At 43.5% G+C, this 17,517-nt stretch overlaps 1 protein-coding gene across 17 annotated transcripts in view; it reads left to right on the top strand.

Annotated features, from left to right (window-relative positions):
* LDB3 (LIM domain binding 3) overlaps nt 1-17,517 on the top strand; it is a 153,819-nt gene that overhangs the window by 74,819 nt on the left and 61,483 nt on the right. For 11 of the 17 annotated variants that reach the window (XM_033148804.1, XM_033148803.1, XM_033148820.1 and 8 more), the window contains 2 exons: nt 1,052-1,127; nt 6,482-6,888. In XM_033148804.1, coding sequence (XP_033004695.1) covers nt 1,052-1,127; nt 6,482-6,888 — 483 coding nt within the window. Of the gene's footprint in view, nt 1-1,051; nt 1,128-6,481; nt 6,889-12,288; nt 12,312-14,304; nt 14,509-15,577; nt 15,593-17,517 lie in introns of all 17 variants that reach the window. The other 6 variants (XM_033148821.1, XM_033148817.1, XM_033148812.1 and 3 more) reach the window with 2 other exon arrangements.

Raw genomic sequence — 17,517 nt, 5'->3', positions numbered from 1 at the left:
TAGTGTATGTTGATATACTGCCCACCCCTAGCCAGGAGTATTAAAAAATTAAGGACCATGTCCCCAAGTTGAGGTACTGTGCTATGTGTGAGAGCAACAAATGCCTGTTGTTATGGCAGAGGAGGTGTGTTTGTGGTATGTCACAGCATATTTCAGTGTTCTGTGCACATGAAGAGGCCTTGTAACCTACTTTAGGACTAGGAAGACAAAAGCCACCCAGTGCCAGGAATGGAGGGCAAATTTTGACAACTGAATGCTTCAGTAGGGGATATCACCAGGGCTTTTTTTCAGCTGGAACTTACTGAAATTTAGTTCCGGCACCTCTCAGGTGGGCTCCATTGCCATTCTAACAGAATGAGGGAGGTGTTCGTGCTGAGTTCTGGCACGTCTTTTTCTAGACAAATAGCACTGGATATCACTGAGGGCTCATCCAGACATACTTTTGTACTGTACTTTCCAGGTACAAGTCCACACTTTAAAGCTTTGTTTTCCCAATATTTTGTGTTTTCTGTCCTGGTGCTTTCCTCAGAAAAACCCGTGCTTTGCTGCTAAATTGGAGCAAATGGCAATCCGTGAAAAACCTGGTTGCAGTTTGCTCCGATTCAGTGGTAAAATGTCGGTTTTCTTGGGGAAAGCACTTGCCCCCCCCCCAAAAAAACCCTGCTCAGATACAGAATTTTAAAGCCTGGCCCTGTACCTAGAAAAACAGCAGAATAGAAAGTCTGGTTGAGTCTTCAGTGAGGGCTGAGCTTGTTCCCAGTGACTCCTGCCACAGAGGACCAAGGCTGCTTCTTTCCCTGTAGCCCAACGTCTGTGTAGCCCCACCCTGGTTATGTCTCCTTCTGTGTAATGGAAAGTCAGCAACAAGAGAGAGACCGAAAAGAAGAAATGGATGCTACTGTTACCAAACCAGAAGGAGGGAGGCTGATCTGGGGGACAGAGATGGGGAAAAACCACCATTATATTCTCTGAAGTATTCTTCAGTGCTTTTTTTAAGTTATGGGGAGAAATTCCAGCTACTCAATTACCTTTTCTTTTGCATTAATTCCAGATCAAAACGTCCTGCTCCAGTTCCTACAGCCACCCCAAGAATTGACTCTCCAATGCCTGTGATCCCTCATCAAAAGGTAAGTGCTCTGGAAAACTCCTGCGGCTCGTCACACCAGATATTTCAGATGTGTACCTTTCTGCTTCTCTTTGGCAGCAACTTGATAAAAGGCCATTTCCCCTGCCACACACTGATTCGCTCGTGCCCCATCTGTGATAGCGAATGAGGTGGTAGCAGTTATTCCATAATAAGCAATTTGTAATAAAAACTGTGAAGTTGTGTATGCACTTCATAAGCATGGAGGAGATTAGAGCTCAAGTGACAGTGAAGACTATGGAGGCAGATCAAACAGACCAGTTGCAGGAGGGGAGCTGTTTTTACAAGATGAACTGTAAAGAATGAGCAAGCACATACAGTACTGAGATACCTCAGAATCAGTTGAAGCCAGTGAGATAGCTTCTTTTCCACATTCAGTTATGTGTGTGTGTTTGCTCCCCCATCTTCCTTCCCCACAACCTATGCCAGTTCATGACTGTCTTCATAGAACCTGTTTGAGTTCAACTGTATGCACAGCACACAGGACTCTCTCTATGCAGTTAGGGTTCAAATAGCCTACCTGGGTGCAGGTTTTCAACCTTAATTGATTACCCTTCTGAAGAAACTAAGCAAGCTTTCAGTCTTAGCCTTGAGAAATAAGACTATGCACACCTTGGCCTAAAGTAGCAGCTATTACCAGAATAGATCTATCAGCTCCAGCTTAGGTACATTGGTTGAGGAATTGCCTGTAGGTGAAAAAGACCAGTGACCTCTGAAGATTTGACATCTGATTGTATTCTAGATAGCAGCCTTTATCATGCTGCCTCAGGGACCTTGCCGGTGAAAGATGGGATTAAAAAAAAAGTTTCAGATAAATAAATGTTACATTTGAGCTCATTATTCCGGTTACCAGTTGCAACAGGATGCAGCGGCGCTGCTGTTTGATTTGCAAAGAGTGTTTGAGCCCTCACTCTAGAAATACAAATTTTTGACATTATCATGGGCATCCCAAGATCAAGTAAGGTCAGAGGTCTGTGTGAAGTCTTAAATTTCTCTCTCTCCTGGACACCTTTTAGAATGTTCATTTGTAGTCCATAGCAGAAAAAGTAGGTCACTTTGCAGTTCTCTGGCCAAAAATGGCAGGTTTCTCCCATGCTTCACTGTGGGGGAACCAGTACGTGTTATTTAAGACTGGACCAGTGCCGATTGCTTGCTGGGCCCATCCTATGGAGAGCTGCTTTAGGTTAACCTTTGCAGAGCTGGCTCTGCTTCCTTGTGGCTGGTTCCCATGCTACAAGTTGTAATATCTAAGTCCTTTACTCATGTGGTGGTGCATGTAGGATACAGGGCTACATCCAATGAGGGGGTGCAGGGGGCTTTGACTCTGCCCTAGGAAGGCCCCATAACATTCCAAATGAGAGGGAAGTAGCAGAGGTGCAGGTGGCAAGGCCTTGGGGGACCTCACAAATTTGGGAGGATGCTACAATGCTACCTGGACTATGGCACAGGTGAATTCAGGGACGCCTGAACTTCAGCAACTGCTCAGCCCCACTAACTTAGGGCTTATCCAGGCTTGTCCTTGCCACACCCTTTCCCCCATGGAAACCCGATCTATACTGATGAATTGGAGCGAACGTCAATCGGGATTTCTCCGGATTGACATTTGCTCCGATTTATCACTAAAGAGCTGGTTTTCCTGGGGGAAGTGGTGGGGCAAGCACAAAACCATTCAGACTCATGCCTAGAGAGCACAGGACAAGCAGGAAACCTGTCTTCTGGATAGCTCAGTTGATTAGAGTGTGGTGCTGATAATGCCAAGGTCGGAGGTTCGATCCCCATAAGGGACAGCTGCATATTCCTGCATTTCAGAGAGTTGAACTAGAGTAGCCTCAAGGTTCTTTCTGATGCTACAATTCAATAATTATATGATTCCTGCATTGCAGGGGGTTGGACTGGATGACCCTTGGGGTCCCTTCCAGCTCTACAATTCTGTGAATCCAGCACAAGTCTGTATGAGCCTTAAGTGTGATGCTGTTCATACCATTACCATAAGTTCTGCATCTCTGTGGGAACCATGAGAGGACAACAAGTATGTCACAGGAGTAACACAAACCCCTTCAGAAAGCCTGCTCAGCAAACTCTTACTGTTCAAGTACCTCACGTGTGACTCCTCACATCTCTAAATAAAGGGCTTTGTGGAACAGGTTTGGATAAGAGCTTTGCTGAGTTGCAACCAAGAGCCTCTGGATGTTAGGGTTGATATTGCCACCAGGCTGCTTCAGATTTCGAAGCAAGTGCCAAGAGAGAAATCCTAAACTTCCAAATCATATCCCTTACGGGGACACGGGTGGAGGGGTGCGTTTCTGCTGCATGGTGAGAGCCAGTTCATACTGCCAACTGATTTGGCTAAGTCTGGACATTTAAGGGCTTGTGCAAGTGGCCTGCCTACAAGAGCAGCATAACATCAGTGCAAGGATCACAGAGTCATTCTCTTGGACAGGGGTTCCCAGTCACAATGTACCACACAGCTTAAGGAAGCTGATCTGTGTGCTTTTGCCAATTCATTCCTCCAGTGTTACACTGCTCATGGGAATAGATCATTAGAGAAAGGAACTAAATACACCAAATGTAGCTGGCTCAAGTATCTGTGCATAAAACGTTGCTATGTATAAGCCATTTCATCATATATTTCTTTTTCCGTCTCCCTCCCCTAAATTATATATTTAAGTGGGGGGGGGAGTGCACTTTCACTCTGTTAAAAAAAGTAAAAAGAGTGCTGTCAGGAGATGCAATGAGTGTGGGTGGGTGTGGGTGTTGCCAGTTATGTCCTACGTGGCATCACTGGGGAAGATTAGACTCCTGCTTCCTGAATTCTCCATTCATCACAATGTTGCTAGAAGCCACAGAATGAAAGACCAACTCCATCTCTGCCATGAAATAAGGTATTCTAGCAAGATGACAGTAATATGTCTCCAGGGATGATGCTCAGGATAACAGCCTCCTCTTCTGGCCACAAGAAAAGTTACAGTAGGTTTGCCGTGGAAAAAAAACATGCTCATTTTCGTAACCCCTAAGGCCACACTGGGACAGCCAGAGAGGCAGAGAAGAGAAAGCTACACAGAGGGAGCATAGCTCAGTTGGAGAGCCCATGTTTCACATGCCAAAAGCCTCAGGTTCAGTTCTTGGCATCTCCATTTAAAAAGAGCAGGTGGCAGGCTATAGAGACCTGCTGCCAGACAGAGTGGACAGTATTCACCAACTTGTTATTGGCGGCATCTGTCTGTCTCAAAAGGCAATGGAGTGCACTTCCGGGGGTGAAATCAAACCGCTGTGTTAGCAGCACCAAAGTGACCTCCCTGGACCGCAAGCCTGGACGGTATATATGGAGGTCCTGGGCTACCCAGATGACAGAACCCCCCCCCCTCGGCCTCGCTGAAGTGGTCCAAAGGAAGGCAGATGCCTTTGGCATCAGTTGGGCTGCAGGAGTTGCTGCAAGGAGGCGTACAAGATGCCATCCAATTGTCTTAGGGACTCCACTCCAGATTTGTGTAGGGTTTATTCCTTAGCCTTTTCTCCTCCTCCTGAAGATATCCCACAAGGCAGCGAAGGTTTAGGGTCAGAATTTTCCTTCTTGCCTAGTCATGCATCTCTAGTTTGTATTAACTGAAATGAAATAGTTAGCAAAGAATTTGTGCCCTTGACTGGATGCAATTTTTTTTATTTTTTATTTTTTATTTTATAACACACACTCCTTGTGATTTTGTGCAGCACATACAAACCAACAGATTATGGTTACTAGTACTCAGAGATGCTCTAGGCATTTTCTGTGTTCCTGGGTAATAAGCATCGTAGGCGGAAAAGCCTTTAAATATGGACCAGAGGGGACAATTACCAGCACCAGTAGCAAAAACAACAACAACCCCAAAACAAAACTATTGCTGGCAATCACCATTTCACGCACACCCATGAAGCCCATTTGGGACATATTACATAGCATCATTCGCAAATCGCTTGGGGGAGAGAGGGATGGCAGGAGCAACAGGGAAGAGCTCTCTTTCCTGCCAGAAAATTGGCAGAGACCGCAAAAACAGAAAAGAAGGGGGAACAATTTCTTTACACCTGCGTTTTGTGAAAACGATGACCACTTGCGTACTGTTGAAAAAGTCATTGTGCTACAGTGTTGTGTGTTGTCATCGAATGTTCCCAGATCAAAGGTAATCAGTGGTGAAATTGGAGTGATGTACAGCAAAATAGTTGCTTTGGATTCTAGGAGCGACTTGTTTGATCCCTGTCTTATCAATACACTTTCTCCTTTAAATTCAAGTTTTGATCCTGCCGGGAGAAGGTTGGCTTTTTGTTGGCTTTTTCAAACACCTCGGTCTTTTCTCTTTATTTTGCGTTTTGACCAAATTAGCAGGAAATCAACAATGGAAAGGATATCTGACAGCAGCCTAATTTCTTGCTGTTTAGTCTGGGGGTGGGGGTGGGGCAGTGGATGAAGAATACTGAGAGTGGCAAGTGTAGAATTGTCAACATGAAGTGGAGATTCCTCGGCTGTACATGGCTATGTTCCACTTTTCCAATTGCAATGTGTACAGAGAGATTGCCTATTAATAGAATCTTCTTTACAGCCTATTTTGCTAACCACATTGCACGGCCTTTATTAGCATGAATTTCTGCCTCTGTTGGCAGTGGCCCTTAATTTTGAGACTAATCATATGTGGCGTGGTTGTAGAAATATTAGCCCCCCCTCCATATCTACATAACAACGTTGATATAGGTATGTGCATATGTTGCAGGTGTAGTTAGATGCCATCCAAAAAGCCAAATTTATGTAAGAACCCCATATCCTTTCTGTAAGAACAAATGGGCAGTTGAACCGTGTATGGCAACTAATATCAGCAGTAGTTCAGATGAGAACCTTTATTGATATGCATTGAGAAACATGCTGCTTTGGGAAGAGATGTGGTTAATATTTTCGCTTGACTAATGCAAGGCTATGAAGGTTGCATACATCTATTCTGTTGCAAATGTCTGATATGTAGGGTTGCCAACCGGACAGCTCTTACTTGACGCATAATACCATGTGATTCTGCCAAGCAATTGCTATTGGCATCTGAAAAACCAGAAATCTCCAAATTTCACCAGAATCTGTCCTGAAACCACCTGGCTTCACTTCTGATATGTAAGATTCTGTCCCTGACATATTGATTTCCAGAAGGAGAATATTATTTTTTAAAGTCAGAGGTTGGCAACCTTGCAGATATGTGTAGAATGCCAGAGCTGTAGACTTTTTTCTTTTTGCATGTGTTCTATGATTGCTTTTCTTTCTTTCTTTCTTTCTTTCTTTCTTTCTTTCTTTCTTTCTTTCTTTCGCCTGCATGTTTGCTTCTACAGGATACTGTTCTGGAAGTCAATGGCAACCGAGCAAGCGTCAATCCTCTAAGTAGCACATCGGCTGGGTCCATGAGTAGCATTTTAGCAAGCAATGGAGCATATTCAGGCTACCTCAGCAAACGAGAGATGAGCCTGTCACATAGTTCCTCCTCCTTAAAGACTATCAACATTAGATCTTCAGTGTCCTCTCAGTCTGTGGCATCTGACCTTTCGCCAGCAAAAAGTGAACTAGGTTCCAAAACAAGCTCAGCAATCACAGATGGCAATAGCCCTAAACACCAGCTAAGCCCGGCAAGGCAATATAACAACCCCATTGGCCTTTACTCAGCAGAAACTCTAAGGGAAATGGCTGAAATGCATAAGTTAAGTCTCACACGAAGGGCTTCAGAAGGTGGACTTCTTAGAGGGTATGTAAATGTAATAAACTTGTTTTCTGATTGTGCATTCTAGATAGTTTGGTGAATGGGCCATTTTCTATACACAGCTCATTGGAAGCATTATGGGTAGTGAGTGTGCATTTGTAGTGAATCCATCATTAAATCTAGTACATAAGAACTCGCCTTGCAGAGTCCACCTAAACCAACAGTGGCCAGCTAGGTGCCTTTGAGAAGCTCACAAGCAGGGTATGATGGTTACAGACACTCCTTTTTTGTCCTTAATATCTGGTGATGAGTGACATGCCTACTACTGAATACTAGCCAGCTTTTCTAAGTGATTTCCTGAAAAATAGATCCTCAAAGTCACTGTTCTTTAAATAACCACTGGACTTTTGAATTACGATGTTGTTTGGCTTGTGCTAGTGTCATACAACATAAAATGACTGTAGATGTTCTATAGATCCTATAGTATCTAAAGTACAGAGAATTTAAATTCACTCTCCCCCTTATCCATCACAGTGAACAATTTCCAATGGCGTTAAATGGAGTTTGAGGAATAATTGGTAGGATCCTCTGACTTTTCCAAGTCTTGTGTCTCAAAACTCTTAGACTTTTGCTCATTCAGATGTGTTTTCAAATCAGAAGAGAGTGAGGAGGCTGTGGAAAACTGTTAGCAAAACCCAGTAGAAATTATTCAAGAAGCGCCAGCATTTTAGACGGGGGGGGGGAATGAAGAGTAATCAATTATTTCCATCTGGACAGAGCATCAGTTTGTTAATACTTTAATAGCTATAAATATCTGAGATAATCCTCTTTATATCTGGATTTCCATTCAACGGCACTTTTAATCCTAGGTGACACACAATTAGCAATCGAATCATAGTGACCTCTTTAGAACTGCTCTGGTATGAAATTGATGTCTCATCAGAAACTGGTCCATTTTCTTGCTGATTTAGTTAAACAAAAAGCTTTGACTCAAACTGGTTCAACCTTACCGTAGATATCCAAAAGCATTAAAGAACAGGTTTTTGCAGTTGGAGGAAGCAAGCGCTTAGGCACAGACCAGAAAAGAGTGTGTGTGTGCCAAGAAAGCACAAAGGAAAATCAGGGTGGGTGCGCCCTAAGATAGTATGTGTGTAGAGAGACAAATGAAAGAAGGAGATTGACCCATATTGTGCTTCCTCTTTAACGACCTCCATGAGTACAAACATGACGCCTAACTCTTCATGAGCACATTCACATTCCTGATGCCTGTTGACAGTGATAGTCCATGTCTGGCATGAATATGCTCCAAGACAACTCCCACATCGTCATCAAATTTCATGTGTCCTCCTTTAATTCATCCCATAATAGAGGCTTGCCTTTAGGAGGGAGCACTGTTTCCATAGTTATAAAATTCCACCCATGTCACAGATTGACTCTGCCATTCAACACAAGTGTTTCTGTGCCAGGTCTGTGCAGCTGTGAAAGTGTAGCATTCAATGGTCATTCCATTTGTAGGCCTCCTTGGATGAGATCGATGGGGGTGTGATGAGAAAACCTTGTTTAGTGGTCAGTGACCAGTATATTAGATTCTGTGGCAATACGAGCTCTACAAAGTCGTTCTTGTCCTGTTTTGGACCTGGCAGTACAGTACTCATCTTTTGCAGAAGCAAAAGTTGACTTACGTTCTATTATTTTAAACCACTGGAAATTAATTCACGGGCAGTCTATTGCTACACTGATGTCCATTACTTCCCCTCTCCCTTTCCCAGTCCACTGGGAAACCCAACAGGGGAGGTGGGCCCAACAAAGAGAGTGTTTCAGGCCCTCTTGTCACATGGCAAATCTCAGTGGAAATCATATGGATGTCACAAAAGCTAACAATATACAAATGGAATAGAATGCGTGCACCAAACTGGCCAAAGGGGCAGGGGTAGAAAATGGACTTGCATGGAGGTCGCATTTTCAAACACAGAAGTTTGGGAACCAGTGCAAGACCTCAAGTTCATGCACCTTTAAGAGTTGCATAGAAGGGAACATTTCGCCAGGTGTGGTGGTTCCTGACAAGCGTCTCTCATCTGTGCATCTGTTAAAGATACAGGAGCCCTCTCAAGGTCTGGGCTGCCATCTTTGCTTCACAGCGTTCATGACCAATTTCATTAGGATATGTTAGATGTGGTCTTTTCAGTTGTCCATTTTCATGACTGCTGGTATGTGAAGAGTTTGCGTCCTGCCTTTGATGTGTTTTGAATGTCTAATCAGATACCGTGGAAGAGTTAGTTCCCCTCTTATTCAAGGGGTATATCACTAAAGGCTTATGCCATACTTTAAAATGTTGTTTTACGTGCATGGGCACAGCTTAGAGGATTAGTATAGCCAACAGCATCCACTTCAGAAAATGATACTATTACACCATGTTTCTCAGTAAGCAGATGCCCAGCTGTCCTGCACATTCCTAAAATGGATATAGAATCACTGATCTGCTTACTGACTACAACTTGTTCCTAATATATCTCAGTGAGTTTCTGTAACAGGCAGATATATTTGGATTAAAGCACAGTTTACTAAGCCAGTGGGAGAATATTCTTGAGTGAGAGAAACTGAAGGGCAGGAAACAAGACGGAGTGGGAAACTTTTAATTATCCTGATGTGAAAACCTGTATTGGCAACCAGCGTTTTCCCCCTTTCTTTTCTCCCTCCCCCATTAAAACCTGGACAGCTAGCAGTGGAGTAAACAGTACATCTATGTATTCATACTATGCAACTTTGCCTTACTTTTAAGAAATCTGTTGTCCATTAAAGAGAAGTGTGCAAGACAATCACAGCAACCTGATCCCCTGGATCCACAGGAAAATCCCTTCCCTCGTTAACTTTGTCAGCTACCAGAAGAATCATGGATTGAGTCTTGCTAGCAGCAACTTGAACGGCTTGCTAAGAAGACTCCCTTCCCTGATAAATTAAAAGCATAGACCTGAGTTTCTTCCTCAACCAAATCTGGGCCTTTTAAAGGGGGGGGGGGGGAAATGTGACAAAAATAAATCTAGGAAGAGTGTTCCTGCCTGGTTCACCTCTCAGGACAGCAGGAACAGCCTTCCATTACACCCTGCCAAGATTAGCTTCCCAAAGCGGCTTATAATTCAAATTCACGCAAGGTCTAACAGGGATCTGTGGGGTATATCTGGCAGAGTCCTTTATCCTTGAAAGTTGATGAGATGGTCAAGGTTCTAGTTTGTTCCTTTCAAAATAAGTTTCAGATCGTCTCAAGGGCCTGGCTGAAGGACAGTGTCAGTCCACAAGTGCTTCTCCTCCCAAATTTCACTTGAGGCTACATCATTATTATCTGTGCAGCTGCATTTTCTTTAAGTGTGCAGTTTAAAATGTGGGAGGAGTAAGTGGAACAAAAACATTATTGCAAAAACACCTGTGCCTCAAAAGTACATTTGTCAAAGAGTTGGTATTAGCTGCAGTTCCCTACTGAGCATAAGTGCAGTGGAAAGACCCATTTGCTGCTATGTAATGTGTGAAATGGTCCTAAGAACTGAGCTGCAGAAAACCTTAATAAGACAACATTACTTGCATTCATTCCTGGAGCTAACTCAATGTTGGCCTACATCAGTGGATAGCAGGTGACATATTGATCCTATCAGTCACCAGAATCTCTTGAGTTGGTCACCAAGCTTCCAACTGTAGGTATTCATTGGATTATTTGGAACCATGGCAATCTGGCTTCCAGCCTGGTTTTGCAACTGAAGCTGACTTGGTCACCCTAGTGGACCTACACTATGAGATGCTCAGAGGTAGTGCTGTCCTGTTGAGTCTCCTGGACCTCCCAGCAGTGCTTGATACAATCAGTCATGGTATCATTTTAAGCCGGGGTCAGCAACCTTTTTCAGCCGTGGGCCGGTCCACCATCCCTCAGACTATGTGGTGGGCTGGACTATATTTTTTTGGGGGGGAATGAACGAATACCTATGCCCCACAAATAACCCAGAGATGCATTTTAAATAAAAGGACACATTCTACTCATGTAAAAACATGCTGATTCCCGGACTGTCCACAGGCCGGATTGAGAAGGCGATTGGGCCGCATCCGGCCCCTGGGCCTTAGGTTGCCTACCCCTGTTCTAAGATGTTTGGTGGGGATAGGTTTGTAGAACACTGTTCTTCAGTGGTTCAATTCATTCATGGAGAGGCTCTCCCAGAAAGTGATGCTGGGAGACCTCTGTTTCAATCTCATAGCCTTTAACCTGTGGAGTGTCCCAGAGTTCCATCTTGTTTTCCATACTTTCAACACCTATATGAAACTACTGGGATGTCATCTGGAGATTTGTGTGGAGGGGTTGTCAATGTGTGGGTGATGCACAACTCTTGCCATAATCTAATACCTGTGTGGCAATAAAAGTGATAGGTCAGTGTTCAGAAATGGGTGGCTAAACAAGCTAAAGCTTAATCCAGACAAGACAGGGTTATGTTGGTTAGGAATTCTTGCAATTTGGGAGAGTTTGATACAGATGGAGTTGCACTGATCCTGAAGGAGCATATATATACAGCTAAGAGGATTTCTTGGATCCAACACTTTACCTTGATTCCCTAGTTACCAGGAGTGCCTAGTGTCTTCCCACCATAGTGGAGTTTGCAAGTGCAACTGCTATAATTTTTCCCATAGGTCCTATTAGGTCAATAGAAGCCATTCATTTATATAGGAGAAAGAAAACGAGGTGCATTCTGGAATCCCTGTGGACTGAAGAACAGGTTTTGCCCCCTCTCAACTGTGTTCCAGACCAAAGCCCATACTTTAACCTGTGCAGCTCAGTGGGAGTCACTGAGAACTGAACTGGCCTCTCGCTTCAGAGCTTTGCCATGATTTCCATGGTGTGGTGTGACAGAACCCTGGGAAGGAGGGTTTGTGTGCATCTTTTTGATGTTTGCTTTGGATGTTCTTGGTCAAGCAAGATGTCAATACACTAGCAGTAGAAAAGGTTGTGAAAGAATGGTGCTTGATCCCAGAGTGCTTAGCACTGTGTGGGTGAGAGGCGTTATCTCTTTGATGCATCTACGTAGTATCTACTGTGTTCACACGGGTTGCTGTTGTTACCTAATAGTCACTTTCCAAAGCGACTTTCCAAAGTTTGCTTTCATGCCCTTGCATGAGTGCCAGCAGGATGGCAAGCAATGTTACAGTAATAAAAACTTGGTGTTCATGTTCAGCCAAAATGTCACAGTACCTCCATAAATCCTGGTGGATAAACTGTAATCCTTACATTTTCCCTCTGTTAATCACATTGGGAGGTTTGGGACATAACAGCTGCTTTCTGTTCCTATTTGTAGAGGAATTTGCAAAAGCCTTATAAAGCCTGGTTAATACTTACTAGCCTCATGCTCATTTTTTATTTTATTTTAAATCTGTTGGTCTGATTTCCCCTCCTTTTGTCTTTCTCTTCCCTCCCAGGTCATAGCGAACACTGTTGCCAAGTTAGTATTAAACAGTGTGCCAGTGTTACATGTTTGACTATGTCCCCACTTCCTGGGGTAGCATGAACCTGTTTGTTCCTGCTGTGTGCGTGTGCTTGCAAGTGGAATGCACTTTACAAGAGCTCAGTGGTGTGACAGGCATAAAACGGCACTAGTGTGTTCTACTGGTAGTTCTGTTCTAGGAATATTCCTCCTCCTTACGTATTATTATGGTGCCACTGCAAATGCATTACTTTGTCTGGAATGGCTTTATTTATTCATTTTGCATCCACTCAAAAGGTTTGCCACAAGACCTCTCTGTTCCTGTTATGGCTCCCAGAGGATCTTCATGTACTGGCCACAAAGTCTGATAACTAGTATAGAGTAGGATTGAGTGGATGGCAGTGGCTTTTTTCTTTTCTGGGAGCATGGCATGGCTAGGCTTGAAGGCTTACTAGGTACAGATGCCTGTGGTGGCTGTTGAAACCAGTGTGTGGAGGCTTCTTGCCATGAAATACGTTGCTAAGAGGTTCAAACCATATGAAGTCAAATGTTACTATAAATGCACATTTTAGTTTGTGACGCATGTTAGTTAATGTGTTCATGTCGTGGCAGGTTTCTGTTCCCTCAAAGTGTCTGTGCATGTACTGCGTTGTTTGAATCCTGGTATCTATGTTTTATAACTGTCCCTCCCTAGTTCGTAAAAATACATTCCCCAAAGGCTCTCACCCCTTCGATAGCTCTGAGGGAGATAAACATCCCACAGGCCAGGCGCCGTTTCTCCTGTCAAACTGCTGGCGGGACAGGAGCATCTACATCAGTCGAGTATTGTTCTGCTTCAGAGCTTTTAAAAAGATAGTCTTGTCCCTCTTGCAATCCAGCAGCTACGTACTACAACTGGTTTTGTATTAACTATTTCTGCATGGCAGACTTTCAACAAAGGTATCTTATAAAATATCATTTGAGACCTAGCAAGAGTCACATCAACAGCCTTCTAAGGCTGTAATCCTATATACATTTACCAGGGAGCACGTTGATTCTGTTTCTAAGTCAACATCAATAGGACTGGGCTTCAGGAACAATAACAAATTGGGAGATTTTCTGTCCCTAACTCACGTTTCCTTTTTGGAGGACAGAAATTTTATTTTATTTTTTATTTTTGTATTTATTTTTTAAAAAATTACATTCATGCCCCAGAAACAGTGGTGTGGGTTTTCTAGAAAATTCTTGAAAAAAATGCATATGGTCATATGCATCAGAAAGAAAATCTGATACCTGATGCCCCTAGAGCAGGAGTGAGTAACCTCAAGCCCAAGGACGGCTCTCTCTGCCTCTCTGCCTGACCTTTGGGCCTCTCCCCAAGGCTACGTCATAGGATGTGTCCATTTCAAGGACACATTCTAACTGCCTTGAGTGCTTTTGTCAGCCTGAAATGTGTCCTTGGCCTGTGCTAATCCCCCTGGCTTGCCAGAATGAAGGGGGGGGGGGAGAGAGAGAGAGAGAGAGAGAGAGAGAGAGATGTTTATAAACCACTTTTATATGGCCACTGTACAAGGGACAGCTCCAGCAAGCATGGCGAATGGGCAGGGATCATGGGAGTTGCAGCTTAGCCACATCTGGAGGGCCAAATATTCCCTACACTTGTATTACAGAGGCTTTTCCCAACAGCTGTCACAGTGCCAGTGGGTGCCCTATCTGAGGGAAGAAACACACTTTCTCAGAATTAAAACATTGTGCTTTTAATGGTAGGATATTGTAGCATTTCTTCCACAAAAGCAGAAGCTATCGACAGGTAGCTGTCGATATTCTCTGGAATGGCTGCAAGTCCTGCCCTTTTTTGCCATGGTATTTCATGTCCGTTCTGTCCGATCAAAAGCTTTCTCTCCTTGTGCATGATGTCCTTGAATGGTCCTCTGTGCACGCACCTTCTTCCCTCCCTTTCCACCGTCGCTTCCTTGCCCCTTTTCTTCTTTCTCCCCTCACTTTCTGTAACCTCACTCTTCCCCCATCCCAGCACAGAGTACGTGGAGCGCTTCAACCCCAACGTCCTGAAGGATTCTGCTCTGTCTACGCACAAACCCATTGAGGTGAAAGGGCCTGGTGGCAAGGCCACCATCATTCACGCCCAGTATAACACCCCAATAAGCATGTATTCTCAAGATGCTATCATGGATGCCATTGCAGGCCAGGCCCAGGCGCAAGGTGGTGAACTTGCCGGGTAAGAGAACTTCCTTTGTGTGCCCCGGTTCCTCCCTGCATGCTACACTACCCTCTCTTTCATTTTGATCAGTCTGCTAAGTGTCGTGATGTGGAATAAAGTGCTGGAGTGAACAGGATCTGGGAAACTGGGAGGAAGGGTTGGTTTGACATGATAAATCTAGAATTTCTGTTTTATTTGTCCATCATATTTGCATACCCCCCCTTTCCCCAAGGCTATAGGGTTTACCTTTTTTGCTTTTTCATTTTGAAAGATAAAAGAAATCTAATATTTTATCAGATACACCTAAAACCCAATCAGTTACGAGGGCAGAGCTGTGTGTAGGTCTGCCCCGAAATCCCTTTAAAGCAGTGTGATGGTGTTCTGAGACTAGAAGATAACTTGCTTCAAAAAGTGGAACAACAGTGGTTTAAAAAAAATGCCTAGAGTGGGAAAGCAAGGGTGTGGGGAAGAGTTCAGCTTCCTCCTTCCACCTCCCCTTGCTGCACTTCAGAACATCTCCCAAATATTGGGTGACGGGTGTGAAAAAGAAGAAGAACAAGGTCAGGTCAGGAGTGTTGTGTCAATATTACTCTCTCAGTACATTTTTAACAAATGAAATCATGAGTGCTTTTTTCAAGACTGTTGATATTTGCCTGTGTTGATTAGGAGTTCAGTCTCAGTTCTGCAACTCCAGTATCCTGACTGAAGTTTTATGTGTACTTCTTATGATATGTGGACTTCTTATGATATGTGTGTGTGTGTGTGTGTGTGTGTGTGTATCTTTGTGTGCAGATTGCAAAATTTTGACCGCATTCAAAGCTACAGAACAGCAACATTGCTACCCTAGGTTTAACAACTTTAGCAAGCTTCTTCCAACTGCTGGTGTGTTAATATACTCCTTTGCACTCCTTGTATTGATAATGGTTTCTTCTTTTTCTTTCCTCCCCCCCCCCCTTTATACATTCCTTGTGGGTTTTCGTTAATTTCTCATACTAATGTTGCTCTGTTGTGTGCATCCCAACTCTCCATTATGATGGACCCCAAACACTCAATACTCTTGGTTGGGTTTTGATCCTATGACTCACAGTGAATCTCCACTGGCGTAAGTAGATTTATATTTCCAACTCTATAGAACCAAAGAAGTGCAGAGTAGAAATTTTATCTTCCTCTTATGTATGGCCCACTTCTTCCCAATTTTATAGATTTTAAAGACATTTAGTATGTATCGATGCTAAATTAAGATGTACCGGTACAAGGCAGACTCATGAATGTTAAAAATACTTTCACGGCGGAGAATTTTACTGGCCTAGTTCAGATATTTACCAAGTCCACAGCTGCCTTTCAGTGGAAGGGGGTGGACCATATGAACTCCCAATCATGCCGATGCCCGATTTGCATCACCTCTACTCTTTCGTTGGGGAAAGCCTTGTGTGAACAGGCTTCTGCACAGTGATTTAGCACTCACATCATATGGGACACAATCTGTATGGGGAAGGTGAGCAGGGGTATTGCTAGGACTTCAAACAAATTTGCATGAAATCTGCATATGCTGGTTTATATGTATAGGAGCCCCTGGGCATATTAAAGTGGTGCGTGGCTGGAGTCTTACCCAGCTGCCCTGTTAGCAGAGTTTACAAAGTGTGTTGTTTTTTAAAGGGAAGAAGGGGGACAGGGGATCTAGGGCCCAGCATAAAATGCTGGGAGCTCTGGCCCGTTAGGCTACCCCCTTGCAATGTTCATGGAGGTATGGGAGTCTGGTGTCTCCTGTGAGAAATCAGGTAGGGTTTGAACTGAGCCAGTATTTTGCTGATGGCAGCTCAGTGGGATCTTCCAAACAGCTGACCACACAAAATTAAACAGTCAATTCAGCATATCTTTTCTTACAGTAGAATGTTGCTCAAGAAGGAGCCATTGTTTAGGGTTACAACCACGAGCTTATCTTCTCATTGGGTTTAAAGGCTCCTCGCGCCTCCTTTCGCATGGTTATGAGGAGGAATTCAAAATCTTGGGCTTCCATTTTTATTTTTATTTTACTAACTGCAGCTTGCCATGCCACCCAAACCCACTGGACCTAACCACAGTTAATGGAAAGAAGTCAACTTCAAACTATGGTTTGTGAAGCTGACTTGTTTCTCTAACCATAGTTAAGATTAACCACAGTTTAGGGTTTAGACAACACGCTAAATTATGGTTAATCTAAAATGGAAGCGGAAGTTTCTGATCGCTGAATGGCTGTGCTGGAGGAGGGGAAGTGTGTGAGCCCAGGCACAGGCTAGGCTCGTTATTGTAACACCAAACCACTAAATACAGCCACCATGTCCTCCAGAAAATTCCAGATAGGTCACAGTATAATAACACCAAACATATGAAAATGGAAGACACACTTCTGCATTGCAGTTAAATCGCATTAAAGGGGTTTACCTATGAACTGTAAGGATTTGGGCTTTAGAGTGATTTACACATGCAGCAGAAGTATGTGGTGCAGGTCTTTCTGGATGGTACCACTTTAGACTGCACATTGGAATTACATGTTACAATGTTCGGCTGGTAAAAACAAAACAAAAAAAGACAGAGATTTGAGCTAGTCTAACCTTCACCATGCTACCGGTAATTTCAGTCTAAAGTGGTACAGTCCTTAAAAAACTGTTCCACATGTGGATTCTGCAACCCATGTCTACTGGTTTTCTGTGGGAAAGACCCTAATACATAAATTAAGAACTATAAAGTTACTGACTCCTCCACCAACCAGAAAATAAGCAAAAAAGTAATCACACAGACTGAAAATGCAGAAAGACAGATTATGAGTTTGGGAAATGGATTTTGCTCCTGTGAAATCTGCATTAAGAGCAAATATAAGACTCTGAAAGGTGTCAAAAAGGGAAATAATTGACTTTATTTCTTTATCAGAATGTATACGCCCATTATAATATTTTCCCTGTTACCTCAAACACCAAGCCACTCTTTAAAAGCACACACTCCATACACACATGTTGTGTCTTATGTTTTGGACACACGGTTTTCATATTT

The sequence above is a fragment of the Lacerta agilis genome, chromosome 5 (genome assembly GCF_009819535.1).
Source record: "Lacerta agilis isolate rLacAgi1 chromosome 5, rLacAgi1.pri, whole genome shotgun sequence".
NCBI lineage: Eukaryota > Metazoa > Chordata > Lepidosauria > Squamata > Lacertidae > Lacerta > Lacerta agilis.
The sequence above is the reverse complement of the archived record's forward strand: the minus strand, read 5'-3'. Positions and strand labels throughout refer to the sequence as shown.